The sequence below is a fragment of the Perognathus longimembris genome, chromosome 21 (genome assembly GCF_023159225.1).
Source record: "Perognathus longimembris pacificus isolate PPM17 chromosome 21, ASM2315922v1, whole genome shotgun sequence".
Lineage (NCBI taxonomy): Eukaryota > Metazoa > Chordata > Mammalia > Rodentia > Heteromyidae > Perognathus > Perognathus longimembris.
This window is the reverse complement of record NC_063181.1, coordinates 17,987,809-18,006,322: the sequence shown is the minus strand read 5'-3', so window position 1 is coordinate 18,006,322 and position 18,514 is coordinate 17,987,809. Positions and strand designations below refer to the sequence as shown.

General features: G+C 36.0%; 1 protein-coding gene across 2 annotated transcripts in view; it reads left to right on the top strand.

Annotated features, from left to right (window-relative positions):
* Positions 1 to 18,514, top strand: part of Glra3 (glycine receptor alpha 3) — a 124,364-nt gene that overhangs the window by 71,505 nt on the left and 34,345 nt on the right. For both annotated transcript variants that reach the window (XM_048330596.1, XM_048330597.1), the window contains exon 5: positions 10,069 to 10,151. In XM_048330596.1, the coding sequence (XP_048186553.1) occupies positions 10,069 to 10,151 (83 nt within the window). The remainder of the gene's footprint in view (positions 1 to 10,068; positions 10,152 to 18,514) is intronic.

The following is an 18,514-nucleotide window of genomic DNA, read 5'->3' as shown; positions in this document are numbered from 1 at the left end:
TTAGTTTTGCAGTTAGAATAAGTTTCCATGGACAAAAGTGAAATTGTGTATGTGTGCCCTATTTATACTCAATATGATTATAGATATTTATTTGTAAGTTTTCCTGAACCTGGGAACTATCAACATTTAAAGCATACTAATAAGCTGTTGCGTTACCCTCACAAGTGAATGTAATAGAATTTAAAAGCTGAAGCATATTGTGTCAGAAGTTTCTTGTTAACAATACAATGTCTTCAAATGTTAAAGCCATTAACTCTATCAACCTTGTAGATTTCTCAAAAAGAGCAGACCTTTTTATTAAGCAGATTGTAAAATCTCAGAACTAGAACTGTACTGAAGCACTTTATTGCTCCAATTCAACTGCATTATACTAGAAAATAATAAATGTTACTTATTATATTGAAAAGTTAAATAATTTCAAAATCATTAGTGAGACCTTAAGACCAAATTCCCTGGAAACACTCAAGTATTTTTCCATAAATTACAGAAGTAAAATTGAATTCATATCTATTCTAAATGGTGTCATCAATTTTGAATAGTCTATATCGCTTCCAATACTTGGAGGAAAGCAAGGGAATAATTCAGAAATGTACCTTTTGTCTTTCAGTATGAATTTAAATGAAACACGTGCTCAATCAGCTTCTAGCCTTTGCCATCTCCTGGCTCACATGATCAAAGAAAGTAAAATTGTTTATTTGTGAGTTGTTTTTGGAAATCTCACAGAACTTTGAAATCTTCAAATGCTTCAAATCTTCATTTTCTTTTTAACAAAAACTGCTAGATAAGAAAAGAATATCTTGTTCTGTTCACAAATGGAGCATCTGGGGTAGTTCATGCCAGCCAGGCTTTCCTGCTTGCTTATTTAGTAAAAGCAGCAGCAGGTCTTGAGAAGTGAAGCCTCCGGAACTCAAATGTTTGTATGTCCTCTTTAGACCCATTGAAACAACCAATCATACTGAATAAGGAATAAAGACGGCACTAGTACATAGCAAGATGAAAGGAATGGAAATGAAGTCAACCACTGACAAGTGATGACAACTTCATTTTTGAAGTTTGAAAATAATATACTCGTGGGCTGGGAATATGACCTAGTGGCAAGAGTGCTTGCCTCCTACACATGAAGCTCTCAGTTCGATTCCCCAGCACCACATATATGGAAAACGGCCAGAAGGGGCGCTGTGGCTCAGGTGGCAGAGTGCTAGCCTTGAGCGGGAAGAAGCCAGGGACAGTGCTCAGGCCCTGAGTCCAAGACCCAGGACTGGCCAAAAAAATAAAAATAAAAATAATAATAATCATATACTCGTGAAAATGGACTCAAAAGAGGTAGAAGAGAACTAAGCTAGGATGGAGGAATGCCTAGAGGAAGACGATAATTAGTACCTTAAAACTTTTAGAAATTGGAAAAAGCACAGAGAGACAGAGTCAGACAGAGACAGGGACAGAAAACCAATCTAAGTCTCATAGGAACAGCACTGAGTTTTCTCTTTCCCCATTCCCTCACTCAAGTTCTTCAATTAAGATAAAGATTACCTTTTTGTCCTTAGACCAGGGTAGATGGCAAACGTCATGGAGGTTCTTCCAAAAGTTTAACAGCTTAGACTGCTTGTCATGAGGGACCCTAGCAAGAGAACTGGGAGATATATGATCTGAATGTGATATGGTGACATCTCTGATCAAGCCCAAAATGCAGAAAGCCAGACCTAACTTCCACTGAGCTGTCTACAGGAAATGGATCTATGAGGAAACAAAGTTGCCAACAGCAATGCATGGCAGTGGCATTGCCCTCCCATCCTCCAGTTATGGCCATTGCTCAATAAACATCTGCTACCAAAACATTCTTTAAAACAGATAGTTGTGGTATAACCTCTAATATATTTTTTCAAAGTAGATACCAGAAAAAAAGACATTCAGAGGGGGAAAAAAGAAAAGAAGGGACAAGGAGATATATATACAGAAATATATACAGATATATATACAGAAAGAATACATTACACTCAAGAGAAAATTTTGAAAGCGAGGGGTATTTTAAAAATTTCTAGTCAGGTGTGGTGGCTCCTGCTTGTTATCCTAGCTACTTGGGAGGTTGAAATCAGGAGGACAGTGGTTCAAGCCAGCCAAGGAACATATTTAAATGACTCTATCTCAATCAATGAGAAGCTGAAGATGTTGTATGTGTCTGTCATCCAGCTCTGTGAGAATAAACAGGAATGCTATATGATCCAGTCCAGCATGGCATAAAGGGAGACCTTATCTCAAAATTGCTTAAAGCAGAAAGGACTGGATGTGTGGTAAGATGATAAAGTGTCTGCCTAGCAAGTACAATGACTTCAATTCAAGCCTCAGTGTTGGAAAACAAAGTCTCTAGCTAAATGGGACAATTGCATGCATGAAGAGATACTTCTAAGTCAGCAAAAATGAAGAGCTTCAGGAAATTGAGAGAAAACAATGAGGGGGAAAATCAGAAGAATGTTTGCAAGATAAATGAAGCAACCTCCCATAAAGTATAACTGAAGTATCAAAAAATTAAGAGGATAAAAAGAATGTAAAAATCAGAATATTAATGCACAAATACAATATATAGTGGAAACGGAACAGAGAAAATTGAAGAAGAAAGACTCCCATGAAAAGCAGAATTGGCAAGTTCCTGCCTGATTTAACCACAGAGAAGAATTTTGTAGTTAAGTTGGAGATGTAAATTTGAATTAGTATTAAGAATGTAAACTTAGTGACTCATGAAATGAAATACATAACAAAACTAAAACAACAAAATGTTTTACAAAAATTGTGATTATAGTAAATTAACAAACTTACTCACAAACAATGACATATTCAAAACACTCAATATTTATTTAACCACAATGTTTACATACTATTCTAATACCTCATTCTTAAAACTAGACATTTGAGTATTAAGCATATGTGCAAATTGTGCATATTGAGCAAATTATTGTATTTCTCCTGAAGGATATTAATAGAAAATTTCAAATATTTACAAAAAAAACATATGTTACCACTATTTACATTATGAATATAAATGGCATCCAGATAGCTAAAGAAAAGCTAGAAATTGAAATCTAGGAGTACATAGAGAAAAGTCATAGCTATTTTATGATTTATGGAGAGATCTGAAGTTGTAAATGATGTACAAGGATTACATTGATAATTCTCGAATACATTACGTTTCAAGTGAAGGTTGTGGAAGCACATATGTGGCTTCTAAATGATGAAATTTGGATCTGTATTTTGTTCTAGTGATAAAGCTGGCATACCTCTATTGCATGAATGCTCCTTCCTGTCTTGAGAGAGAGTAACATAATACTCAGCATCAGTAAGCAGCATGAATATAAGCACACTGTCTTGATGTCTTTCTGGTCCTCAAGTTCTCTCAGAGATGATGCAATGAGCTTAGCTGGACCTCACAATATCTCAGGTAGTAGAGCTGTGTCACAACTGTGGCAGAGACTTCAGAGAAGCCACTGCTTTTACAGTGAGCAGTGACCAAGCCTTCTCTTTACCCCAGGGAGCAATGTTATTTAATGTTAGAAAGTTAGCTGGTGAATAAACAACCAGGAGAAATAGCACAGGTAAACTAATGATCACAGTCTTTCAATCTCAGTATACTCAGTAAGAAGTGTAGGCAACCCAGAGAGAGGAAGACTGATGGTCTTTCCCAATCCAAATGCAAGCTCTGCTCATTACCAGCTGTTATGTGGGGCAATTCACATGAAAACCTCGTTATTCTTGGATGACAATGATATTACTTATTACCTGGAGCCTAAAATGAATGTCAAATGGTTATCACATTGCTAGAAATGTAATAGGCACTAATAACGTGGATTTATATGTGTGTGCGTGCTTGTGCATGTGGGCATGTATGCGTGCCTGTGTGTTAGTCTTTGCACTCGAACTCAGGGCCTGGGTGCTGTCCCTAAGCTTTTTGGTTCAAGGTTAGCACTACCACTTGATCCACAGCTCCACTTCCAACTTTTTGGTGGTTAATTAGAGATAAGAGTCTCAGACTTTTGTTCTCTGGTCTGGTTTGGAGCTGCTAAGATTATAAGTACAAATCACGAAAAATATCAATAAATCTGTAGTTTTCTAGAATCCATAAATCAGCAGGGAATGTTTTTTTTTCCCCTAACTCCTTAAGTAAGCCTTAATTTTGTCACTTATAAACTGTGGGTGGCAGTACCCAGAATCACAAGATTACAGAAGCATATCTTGAGCAGTGAAATATTATATTCTGCTTACTTTACTAAGGCACAAATTCTTACAACTTTACTACTCATATTGCAGAAGCATTCTTGCTTCAAAAATTAAATAACAAGCCAGCTACCAGTAACTCACACCTGTAATCCTAGCTATTCAGGAGGCTGAAACATGTGGATTACAGCTCAAAAACTGCCCAGGCAGGAAAGTCCATGAGACTTTTATCTCCAGTTAATTTCCAAAATGATTTTTGGTGTCAAGTGGTAGATCACTAGCCCTCAGCAAAAAAACCTCAGGGGTAATCTCTGGGCCCTTCATTCAAGCCCCAGGACTGGCACAAAAAGAATAGGGGGTGGGGAGGGAGACATATGGTTCAAGGTAGAATGCTTTTCTAGCCATCAAAGGCCCTGAATTCAAACCCCAGGACGAGCCAAAAAATCAAGTATTTTTTTCAATTTTTATTATAAAACTGATGTACAGAGAGGTTACAGTTTCATACGTTAGGCATTGGATACATTTCTTGTACCGTTTGTTACCTTGTCCCTCATACCCCCCTCCCTCCTCCCCTTTTCCCCCCCTGAGTTGTTCAGTTCACTTACACCAAACAGTTTTGCAAGTATTGCTTTTGTTTTTGTTTCTCGTATTTTACTCTTTGTCTCTCAATTTTGGTATTCCCTTTGAATTTCCTAATTCTAATACCAGTACACACTGTTTCCCATACACTCAGATAAGATTACAGAGATAGTGTAGATACAATCACAAGAAGGTGATACACGAACATCATCAATAGTAGAAACTACAGATACACATGGGATGTTGAAAGTAGTTACAACTGTGATATAACAATCATTTTCCTAAAATGGAGTTCATTTCACTTAGCATCATCTTATGTGATCATAAGGGTATAGCTATTGGGCTCTTGTGATCCTCTGTTGTGACTTGCCTAAACCTGTGCTAATTATTCCCAATAAGGGAGACCATAGAGTCCATGTTTCTTTGGGTCTGGCTCACTTCACTTAGCATAATTTTTTCCAAGTCCTTCCATTTCCTTACAAATGGAGCAATGTCATTCTTTCTGATAGAGGCATAAAATTCCATTGTGTCTGTACCACATTTTCCTGATCCATTCGTCTACGGAGGGGCATCTGGGTTGGTTCCAGATTCTCGCTATGACAAATTGAGCTGCAATGAACATTGTTGTGCTGGTGGCTTTTCTGTGATTTTGTTTGTAGTTTTTTGGATAAATACCCAAAAGTGGGGTTGCTGGGTCATAGGGGAGTTCTACATTTAGCCTTCTGAGGAATCTCCATACTGCTTGCCAGACTGGCTGAACCAGTTTACATTCCCACCAACAATGAAGTAGGGTTCCCTTTTGGCCACATCCCCTCCAACAACAGTTATTGTTAGTTTTCTTGATATATGACATTCTTACTGGGGTGAGATGGAATCTCACTGTTGTTTTGATTTGCATTTCCTTTATGGCCAGTGATGTAGAGCACTTTTTCATATGTCTCTTGGCCATTCTCATTTCCTCATCAGAGAAGTCTCTTTGTAGGTCTTTAGCCCACTTGATGAGTGGGCTATTAGTTCTTTGCGGTTTTGTTTTGGAGGAAAGTAATTTTTTTAGTTCTGTATATATTTTAGATATGAGGCCTTTGTCCGTTGAATGGCCGGTAAAGATCTTCTCCCCCAAAATCAAGTATTAACAAGAATATTTTGCCAAAAATATTACACACAGCAGCTTGTTAAGTATCATAATTTTAACTTTTATTTAAGCAAAATACAATTTCCCTGCAATTTATTCAGAAAATTAGCATTTTTCATGTAATAGATATTCATTTTTCAACACTGACAGATGTTAGCTTTCCAACAGAAGAGTAAACTTACTCCAAGGGATGCTTTCTGCTATTTATTAAGGAAAATTAATTTAGGATGTTCTAGAATGCCTATCACAAGAACAATTTGGCAAGAAAAAGCAATGCATGTCTTATTCACATAATCATTCTATAGGTACCATCATCAAAGCTGAGACTGCTTTTGTGGTGAGCTACTTAGATTTTTTGCTTGTCTATTGGAATTACTTCATATAAATAAAATTTAATCTTCCTTCAGTTACTTCCAGAATTAATCTATTCTGTTATTTATAGGAACTATTCATTAAACTCAGAAAGTCACTCATGGTAGAGTATAACACAATATCTAAATAACCCAATATCTAAAGTCCCTGGGGAAATCCCTATACTTTCTATATTTTTCTCATATTTCTCTTAATTTCTTTTGAAAAATAATGCAGGTTTTACCATAAATTTCATAGCTAGCAGTGTATGCCTTATATCATTTCTTGTTTGAACAAGCTGAGAGAAATTAAAAAGTAATAAATGCCATATTTTTTTCTGAACCCATTTTCATAAGATGTTTTTGAGAGGCAATATACTCAGCTATTGAGAGCATAGAAACTTGAACTAGACCCTGGATTCTAAATTTGTGCTACCAATTTCTTCTTTGTAATGTCTAGTGAATAAACCTTTAAACTTTTCTCATCTGTAAGACAGTGAGATACATCTATGTGTCTTATAAGTTCTTATTACAGAATCAGTAAGTTACTCTCTATGAAGTATTTGGATTACCGCCTATTTGGTATAAATACTATAAATCTGTAACTTACTGGAATATTTCAAAGCCCTAATTAAATTGTTGGCTAAAAGGCCATTGCCCTTATGATGCCACATTTAGAAGTATTTAGAAATCTATTTTCCATAAAATGTCTGTAAAAGAATTAAACGTATTTTTAATTTCAATTAGTAGCTGAGATAGAGTCTGTAGTTTAAGGAGAGCTGTTTTAAAAATAGACAAATTATTAAATTTTGATGAAATCAACTGTTTTACAAAGATGGTAAGTCAGCTTTCTTAACATAACTACCCCACTAAGCCAAGATGTGTTAGAGGAAAATAAGAAATACCACTTCCTTTTTGTGTGTCTTGTCTCTGAAAGAGAACTTGGTGTGCTTACACAAGAAGATATTCATTCCCAAAACAGTAGACTTGCCCCTTGATTTCCTTTTCTTTTGATGTGGTCAAGACATAGTTTTAATTTGTATGTAATGTTTTCATCAAGAAATTCAGGATCACATCCACCAAATTGACAAATATTTTTCATCAGCATGCTGTTAAAGAAGCATTTGTACCTTAAACAAAAGAAAGCAACGTCAAACAAATCTTATTTTTCTCAAGATACAATTTATGATCGCTCTACAAACTGCTTTTCTTTGCCAAATAATTCCTTTCAAGTGGTAATTTTTCTTTTTAGAATTATGTAACGTCTCTCATTTTATGCCAGAAAAATAGCCAGGATATGAATTTGACATCACACACAGGGGAGAATGTGGAAAGGCCTCTGTACATGCTATTTACTTCCCTAAAAGGTCAGAGGATTTGGCAAGTTGACATTTGAAACCAGCTGGCTGAGAGCCTTGGATATTTGAGAAATTAATGTGTGTAGATTTCCAAATGAGCATGTGCATGTTCTTCTTATCAACCTGTTCAACAGACGGAGAATATGTGCCCACCTAATTTTTATAATTGCCCTTTTAAGAGAGAATTTTGTAGATCAACACAATTTCTTACAGGATTATTTGGCCTCACTGAACCAGAGGTTTTTGAATAATGAAGTCAATGAGTTATTTTAGTATTTTATGGATCCTAATTGAAATGAATTACCAAATGATTCTCCTGGGACTCACTCTTAAAAATTCGGCCACTACATATCTTCCCATTATGTCTATGGTCTACCTTTTAAAAAATGTATTTTGTTTTTGTAATAATTTACTTAAATTTAGTAGAATTGTTCATTATGTTTTGGTGTTGGTGTTGTTAAAGCTTAAAATGTTCTCATATGTGATTTCCTTCACTTATCATTGTGTTCACTGGTAGAATGTCAAGTACAGGTGGGAAGGAATAAGAACATGTACTAATAGTCATTAATCACTAATATATTAGTATTTTCTGTATGTCAAGCACTTGTCAGAGCACCTTACATATACAATGCATGTATTACCACTCTTGAGTAGGTCCTATTAAATCCATTTAATGTGCTGAGGTTAAGGCACTGTGCTTATTGTCATAACACTTAGATAGACAAATCCATGAGAATACTTGAATAAAAGAGGCCAGGGCTGGGAATGTGGCTTAGTGGTAGACAACTCACGTAGTACGCATGAAGCCCTAGGTGCAATTCCTCAGAAACAGAAAAATCCAGAAGTGGTGCTGCTGCTCAAGTGACAGAGTGCCAGCCTGGACCAAAAAAAGAAGCTAAGGAGCAGTGCCCAGGCCCTGAGTTCAAGCCCCCAGGACTGGCAAAAAAAAAAAAAAAAAAAAAGTAAGTAGATGAATGAATGAATAAAGGAGGCCAGCTAGGCCAATGACTGGAGCTCACAGCTGGAATCCCAATTACTCAGAAAGGTGAGATCTGACCATCACAGGTTGAAGCCAGACTGGGCAGGAAAGTCCAAGAGGCTCTTATCTCCACTTAGCTACCAAAAGCCCAGAAATGGAGCTGCTGAGGCTCAGAATGGTATAGCACTAACTTTGAGCACTTTTAAAAGCTCAGAGACAGTGTCCAGGACCTGAGTTCATGCTGGAAGACTGGTAATAAACACTTCCATCCTTCCATCCTTCCATCCATCCATCCATCCATCCATACATACATACATACATACATACATACATACATACATACATACGTACATACATGAAGGTCTGCCAAAGAATTTTTCTCTCTCTCACTCTTGTTCTTGGTGAATTTACAAGCTGTCTTATTAACATATTTTTCTAGCAAAAAGTATTCAAGAGTGATGAATTATGAAGTCCACCATCGCAGTGCTTGCTGGAGGTTGGGGGGGCGGGGAATGCTAGCACACAGCACCCAGGTTAGCCTTGGTGTGGAGCAAAATCACTAGTTTGGCGAGCATGGAACACTGTCACACATCCTACAGGACTGTGTCATGGAATGGAGGTATGTCACAGCAGGGAAGTGGTTTCATGAACTAAATTTTCAAATTCTCCAGATTCCTTTCACTAACTACTACTGCATCTTTATTGCCTATTTCCTCTGGATAGTTACAATGAGGTCTGAAATGTGTGACACTGAGCACCACTGGTCCATGCCTGTAATCCTAGCTACTCAGGAGTCTGAGATTTGAAAATCCTACTTTGAAACCTTCCCTGGAAGGAAAGTTGAGATTCTTCTCTCTGACTAACCAGCAAAAAGCCAGAAGTAGATATGTGGATCAAGTGATAGACTACCAGAGTTGTGCAAACAACCAAAAGGACAAAATCAAATCCAGAATTCAAGCTTCAATACCAGGGCGCGCGCGCACACACACACACACACACACACACACACACACACACACTAAAAAAACTAAACAGAAATAAATAGTAGCCCATTGCTGTGCTCTGCTTTTCCATGGTTAAAATACTAACTCTTCTTATTAACTCTCTTATGAATTTTCTGTTCATATGACCTGGTAGAAAGTATGCCTTTAGGTATTTCATATTAATATCATACACTTTACTTGTAATTTATTTTTTGGAGGTTTGGTTCTAGAAATATAGGTCCCTTCTATACATTCACATTATTCTCAGAAGAAATAAAATAATACCATGGGAATTTTATATAGACGTGTCCTGCCTACCCCCAAACAGGATTTTGTAAAAAGATAAACTTATTAACAGTAAACAATATACCTTATCGGAATATATGTTATTCACTTCCAAAGCCACATTGTTTTCCCCACACAATAGAATATTAATAGCATATCATAAATTCCCTTTAGAATAGCTAACTTTGAATTCTTTCAGGTTAACATTAACACTTTCCTGCCCAATGGATCTCAAGAATTTTCCAATGGATGTGCAAACATGCATTATGCAACTGGAAAGCTGTAAGTACAAATAATTTACTTTTTTTCTGAATGCTTTTAAAAGATAGATAAATCCTTTAATGGCTCAGATAGACTTTTTAAATTTTTATTTTAGTCATATATTGACTAAGTTTTCCTGTACTCTTTCAGGTATTGAAAGTAAGAATGTCTGTCAATACATGCACTGTGTATTACAAAACAAATTGAGGATCCAGAAAGGAAGTTTATAAGCTTGAAAACCAAACATCAGACTCTATATACAACAACAAAAGTAGAAAGGACAATAATCATTAAAAAAAAAACTAGCTAGCATTTACTTATTGAGTGCCAACTATAGGCCAAGCATTCTTTACCTATCATTTCTCTTTTATATTTAAAACAAAGATCTTACTATCCCAGTGTTTTCTGATATGAGAAGACCAGTTTGAGTGACTACAGTAGGGTAGTTAGCTCAAAGGTATTATTAATGACAGTCCTTCTGATTCCAAAGTTTGTTTCTTCCATTAGTTAGTATTTGTCATTTTGCTGGAATATGTTATATACATGATCTCAGAAGAAAAGACATTTCTTATAGTTTACTAGAGATTAATCCAAGTTTTCAGGCATTCTTGTAAATTCCTTCTGTGAAAATGGATTCATGTTTATTACTGACTAATGTTAGCACAGATGAAAAGTTCACATGCACCTCGTTCTCTAAACATATTTGTGTGGCCAACCCTCACTTACTGTCTTTAATACCTTACAAAAAGCAACCAATATGAAGTGTTTTTCTTGTGTGAATGTGTTACATCTCGGGGGGGGGGGGAAGGGACAGGGATGAGTGTCTGTTATTACATATTCTCTTAGGAAACCTTTGAAAATCATTCTTACTTCATGCAAATCTTGTAGTGTGGTGGAGCTGTCACTAGATGGCGCAAATACTTTGTGGGGGAATATCACCCACCCAACTCATTCCCTATCCAATATTGCTTTTCTTAAGGAAGTGGCAATATCAATCTCTCTGATTGATAACTCTGGCTTATAACATTTAAATGTATTAGTTTAATAAGTAGCTCACACATTAAGCACAGGCATTGATAAAATGCTAAAGCAAGAGAGGAAAATAAAATAATTTAAAATTGGAATAGCTACTTAGCAATATATATGGAGAAGAGTATGAAAGATTACTGGCACTGTAGAGTTTGAAATATACTATGAAGAAAGGCAATTTGAAAATGGGTTAACCTCATGTTTTGATTGCAATGCTTGGTATAGAAGAACAAAACAAAACGGATACAATAATCTAAAGGTGCTATAATTGCTAAAGCAATAGACAGTGAGGAAATGATCAAGATTTAAGTAGTAAGAAATTCCTTGAGTCAATGCTATAGCTCTTAAAGATTATTTTACCAAGTGAGTTAAGATTGTTTAAGACATTTTCATAATATTCTAGAAAAAGAGATAGAAAATAGGGATGTGTATGGTAAAAATAATAAAGGCTGAGACAAAGTAGATGGAACTCAGAGATAAAGAGCTTGGATATATGAAATCATAACAGGAATCCAGTATAAAGAGTAAATGTGGAGAGAAATATTAATAATTCCAATCTTGATATTGAGAAATTTAGGTGCATAGCCTGAAGGAAGACTAAGAACTGAAGATAAAATACTAGAGGCCAGGCCCAGTGTGACTGAACCAATTGAAGTTGTTGGTGATGACAAGGTAGGGAGGAAAGCAAATTCAAGAATAAGTCCATACAAAATGCCTACGTTTTGAGGTCATTTGGGAGAAATTCCAGAAGAGCTATCATACATGACAAAACAAATTCCATTTCATTCAATCTTTAAGGAGAAGGGAAAGATGAGCTTTGCTTAAAAATATCAAGTATTAAAAATATTTTAAAGCATTGATAACTACTATTATTATTATAAAGATGAATGAGACTAATGAGGGTCAGCAATAAGTGTCAAAAAAATTGAAGGAAAGAGACATCAAGGAAAGGAAGGAAGGAGGGAAGGAAGGGGAGAAGGGAAGAAGGAAGGAATATGTGTAATCTTAACAGAATATGATTTTGTGCAGGTTTTAGATTTGAAAAAAAGATTGTAACTGTGGAATTATACAAAGTGTAGTTAAAGCAAAAGATAGGATTGGTGATGATTTGCACAATTATTTCCTAATAATTTCTACTGTTTTCCAAATGGTTTCATAATTTAAAAGTCTGAATAATGCTCAAAATAATATTATGCTTTTTATTGGCCTAGTCAAAGGTACAGATGTTTCTTGTTTTCTTGTTACTTAAAGCTTTGTAGTTATAATATTGGATAGAAAGAAAAACCCCACTCAAGATAAAAATATTCACTGATAAACTCAGCAACAAACTAAATCACTATTTTAACATTATTTTGTTCTACAAAATACCAATTACAATATTCCATAATCTGCCCATATCTTTATAGATTGAATTATTTTTGTTATCAGATATTCTAACCAATTAGAAATACTAATGAAAATACAATGCAAATAGCAGTTGAAAGGGATAATGTCACAAGTTTTACATCTTTCATATTTATTATCTGATTTAATTCTAACAAGGATTTAATGAAATCGATTTTTTTCCACTTCAAAAACAAGCAAAGGAGGATTAAAGAGGAGATGCAACTTTCTCAGATTCACAGACCTCCAAGTAGATATAGCAAACTTACAAATTAATAACCCACAACTTATCATCTTTTAATCTATGTGATGAAATATGTGCACCTTGTAACTATTGTGTTTTTAATGTTTTTTTTCCTAAAGAGGCCCAGTACTTCCATTTGCTTTTGTATGCTACTTGACTACAATTTACTTCTTTCTCTATTTTCTCTCCCTTGATTTTCTAAAATTGACCTAAACTTCTCTCTGTACAGTAGGAGCCCAACGATGGCAGCACCAATCATTTTGTGATTTTAAAGTCTGAATTTATATATGACAGCTGCAAAACATTTGACTCAGTCTACAGCTATAACCAGCTAAATGCTTCAAACAATTTCTGTGGCCCTTCTATTTTCCCAAGTGTTTCATTTGAATAAATATCAACTATTTAATATTTGCTTAAGTACCCTCTTAGTAGGTTTAGGCTATATTTCTGCTTCGATAATTCATATTTCTCCTGATTAATTGTCCACAGATTTAGATAGCATATTACTACGCACTCCACAAAGGGCGAAATTTAGAAAATTATGAAACAATGCGGTGGAGATATCCTTGTGGTTTAATTACTGGTGAGAAAAATGCTGTTTGAAGTTCAGTAGATGTCAGATAGACAGTCATGAATGACTACTGATATAAACGTTTTTGAAGTCTTTGCTCATAAGGGTACAATTCATCAAATATCTTTGCTGAAAACATATTCATATTATGACTTACTATTCCAGAATAGCTGGTAATAAGATCGAGGAACAATATTAATATAGAATGTGTTCCTTTATGAATCTAACGCTGGCACCTATTTATTACAACTTTTCTTGCTTTACCCACTCGTAGACAAAATTTATTCTAAAGTTGTCTGGATTTGGTATTAAGCTCCCTTATCTCTAATTCATGCACTCTATCCACCAATAAGTTTTAATATATTCTCAGAGAGTTAACCTCTCAGTAGTGTTGCAGTCTTTTTTTTATCACCCATGAGAGATTCTATGTAACTTTAGTAATCTAATACACAAGATATCTCCATTGGAAAAAAATTCTTCAGAGAGAAAACTAGGAAAATGTTAAGTTTTTCTCTTTTTCCTAGCAATGTTCCCATCCCTTCTGATTTTTAGAAAAGCAAAAAATCTGTTTCTTATTTGTATTTCAATGTTAATGGGGATAAAACTAAATGTAATGCATGCCTGAATACATAAAGAAAATATTTTTAAATTGATTTAATTTTTCTCCTTGACCTGTTATTATCAAGCCATATGTTTAACTATTTTGTTCAGCAACATGGTTTATTACTACTAACTATGCCAGTGTGATAACTGTGAGATAAAACTTGCTCTTTCCTTGGCCTAAAATGTGTTTCCTGCAGATGTACACATAGCTTAACCTTTTGCACCCTTCCTCCGATCATGGCTGAGCATCGTTTCAAAATTAGCTCTCCCCACCTCCATCACTTCCTCAACCATTATGTTATATTTCCTTCCCAATGCATATTGTGTAGAATGATTATTTCATTTCTTTTGTTTACATTTTATTGCCTTCCTACCTCAACCTCTACATTTCAGACAAAGAAGTTGTCTTTATTACTTAACTCCGTTGTAATAACCAGAAATCCCATTGCTTCCAAAATCAAGAGAATTCTCTCTTGTCTTTAACTGCAGTCAAGAACATAGCCATATCTTATTCAGGGCAATAAATATGTCCCATTTGGGAACATATTTAACACAAGGCTTCTTTAAACTGAGCATCAGGTTGGCTGTCTAGAGCCACTCCTTTAACTTGAAAATTAAGGAAAATACATCTCATTTTCCATGTCCTACTTTTTAAAAAAATGTTATTGTATAGGTGATATGCAGAAGGTTTCCAGTTACATGAGTTAGGTAAATTCTTTTGGAACTATGTCCCCCCTCTTCCCTCGCTCTCTCCCCTCCCAACACTACCCACAAGCTATCCAGTTCATTTTCCTTATAGTGTCCAATGAGTAGCACTGTTATATCTGTTCCCCTTTTCTCTACCTTCCCCTACCCCTTACCCTCCAAAAGACAAATGAACTAACAAACAAGACAAAAGGAAAAGAAAACAACAACAGCAACTTTAAAAAGTCTCTTGTTTCGAGAGCTTGCCTCGTATACATGAGGCCCTGGGTTCGATTCCCCAGCACCACATATACAGAAAACGGCCAGAAGGGGCGCTGTGGCTCAAGTGGCAGAGTGCTAGCTTTGAGCAAAAGGAAGCAAGGGACAGTGCTCAGGCCCTGAGTCCAAGCCCCAGGACTGGCCAAAAAAAAAAAAAAAAAAAGTCTCTTGTTTCCTTTCCTTGGAGATCATTTCATAAAATATTATTTTATATGATCACGTGCACATAGCTATTGAGCCTCTATCACCTGTGCCTGTGCATATCCTCCTTTCCCTCACTGTGCGAATGTCTAGAGACCTGTATAATTTATCATGTCCGTGTGTGTGAATCATTCAGTATGTTTATTGTCTATTTACAGGCACATTCTAGCTACCACAAATTAGACAAACCATGCAATTTATGTTTCTTTGGATCTGCCTTGCTCTGCTCATGACTCATGTCATAATTCCACTAAAGCCTTTTAAACACTGTGTCTACCTTACTTATTTTCTCCCTCTGAATTCTGGCATCTTTCCTTCTTATAATTTTTATTTTTAATTGTGGCAAGCTATATTTTAATCCATTCTTTACTGTTCTAAAAGGTATCTTATGCTATATAGTTCCAAATGGACAGAAATTAATTAAATGCACAGAAATTGACCCAGAAAACAAGGCTTTCTTGCTACCTCATCTTGCCACAAGAAAGGACTGAATCGGTACTTTTACAAAGTCATTAATATCCACCAATGGGAGTAGATACTTCTTTACCCAATCATCACTTAAAAGGCCCACATCTTATTACTGTTACAATGACAACTAAATTTTTCATGAGATATCCGCAATATTATATCACCAAGCTCCCAAACATCTCATTGTGCAATACTGAAACTCAATACCCATTAATCCACTCTCCTGCATTTCTTTTTTCCCTAGCCCCCAGTAAAAACTATTCTATTGTTTTTATTTGTCTAAATTTAACCACTGTAAAATTTAAGAAAGTGAACTCACACAGTTTTTGTGTTTTGTTGACAAGTTTGTCACTCTGAGCATAATGTCCTCAGTTTGACCATGCCATGGTTTATGTGGATTTCTTTCCATTTTAGGTCTGAATTCTTTCATTGTACATGCATGTCTCTTGCAGTTTTGAGGTCTTGAACTTCAGTCATCATGCTTGAGAAAAGTGCTCTTGCTGTTTTGTTTCTCAACCTGTGGAGCTTCCACATTTTGGCTACTGTACTAACAATACTATGAACATGTTTTCAAAACTCTGCTTTTTTACTCATTTTATTCTTTTTGTTTTGTTTTGTTCGGTCGTGGGCCTTGAACTCTGGGCTTAGGCACTGTCCCTGAGCTCTTCATCTCAAAGCTAGTGCTCTACCAGTTGAGTTACAATGCCACTTCTGGTTTTCTGAATGGTTTATTGGAGATAAATGTCTCAGGGACTTTTCTGTGGGTCTGGTTTTGAACCAAGATCCGCAGATCTCAGCCTCTGGAGTAGTTAGGATTATAGGTGTGAGCCACATGCACCCAGCGTGCTTTTTATTCTTATAGTTTTGTACCCAGAAGTGGAATTGTTGATTCATTACAGGAATTCACTTTTAATACTTCGAGAAACTGTCATTGTTTTATAGCAGCTGCACTGTTTTACCTTCCATCAGGAGCTCTCAGGTGTGCCAATTGTTGCACCCTAGTCACCACTCATAATCTTCCATTGGTGATAGCTTCCTTCTCTACCCTCCCCTCTCATACTCTCCTTTCTTCTCTTCTCACTTTACCCCTCCTTTCCTGTCTTACTCTAGCTACTCTATCCACCCCACTATCCTCTTCTTTCATCTTTCTTCCTTCTTTCCTTCTTTCTTCCTTTCCTTCCTTCCTTCTTTCCTTCCTTCCATCCTTCCTTCCTCCCTCCCTGCCTTCTTGCCTTCCTTCCTCCCCTCCCTCCTTTCTTTTTCTCATGCACTTTTCTATGACTAAAGATGAACAAAAAAATAAGATTCAGAGCAGTCTTTTCCTATTTGCAAACTTTCAGATTAACTAAAAATTAATACACATTAAAGAAAAGATAAAGTATATTTTAGACCTTGGTTAGGTTACTTTTCTTATGTAAAGTAATTTTGACATTGTTCCATGTATTTGTCCTTTTGCATAACTCTATGGTAGTAGCCACTTTAATGAGTGAGAAACTCAGTAGACCAAGATCACCTAAAACATTACCATCTTTTATTTCATATCTTGCCATTGCCATTTTTCATCACTGAGAGCTGTCACCATTTCGTTTCTTCCTTGGTTAATTCCCGAAATAACTCCAGTTCCTTCAACCTTCATATTTTAATCTTAACCAAAAGCTCTCTCCAGAACATGTTCAAAAATAAACAAACCTTTCCCTAGGGATGATCCCAGTATTCATTCACTATAACACCTTAAGCTATGCTGGGCTTCCACAGTTACTATCATAAAAGTCAGGAAAATACTTCATACTTTTAAGTCTCTTGTTTAGAAACTGTATGAAATATGTAAATCCATCAATTTTTCAGAGGCTCGGGTGTCTCTTTTGCAAGACAAGCAAGATACATTAGAGGACAAGTTATCACAAATCATTTCATAAATCATTTAAATATATAAGATCATAAGTCAGGTACTTAAATTTAAGAACAGGATGTGTAGAAACCATGGAATAAAGGACCATGAGGAAAATAAATTCAAAGCCAAAGCAAAAATAATATGAACTTTGTGTAATGATGACCAAGATATACATGAGCTAAATCATATGAAATACTTAAAAATACGTGAATAAAATAATGGAGATAGCAATATTTATCCTTAAAAAAAAGAAAAAAAAAGCACACATGAGTATGGATAGAGCTGGGTGCTGGTGGCTCATACCTGTAATCCTAACTACTTAGGAGTCTTAGATCTGAAGATTGCAGTTCAAAGCCAGCCAGGGCAGGAAAGTCCATGAGACTCTATCTCCAATTAACCACCAGAGAGCAGAAGTGGTGCTGTGGCTCAAAGTGGTAGAGCACTAGCCTTGAGCTGAAGAGCTCAGGGACAGCACCCAGGCCAAAGTTCAAGCCCCATGAAGAAGAAAAAAAAAAAAAAGAGTATGGATAAAGAGTTACTTAATAGCCATGCACCATGAGGATTGTGGTTAAAAAACCAGTTGGGAAAAGAAATTTCATGGAAGTGGAGCTGTAGCTCAAATGGTAGCGTTCCAGCTTTGGGTGAAAAAGACAAGGGACCGAGGTTTGAGTTCAAACTCTAGTTCAAGAGTGAGCACACACACACACACACACACACACACACACACACACACAGGTGCTTAATAAATGAATGAGGTGACATTTCCGTGTTTTAGTAGCATCTTGGGGTCAAAATCCTGGAACTGGGAGAGTTCTGGGAGCTCTCACTCCTTAGGGGATCAGCATCTCCTACACAGCCTAGGAAATACTGAAGTCGGTGATACTAGAGAATATCTCACCAATCTTATGAACTCCTACAAATCGCAAGTCGCATCCTTTTCACAAAAATCCCCACTCTGGAGCCCCTTGTTCCTAGAAATTTGTTGATTTTTCTAAGTTCTAAGTGAGGTATGAAAGGCAAATACAGTTGCT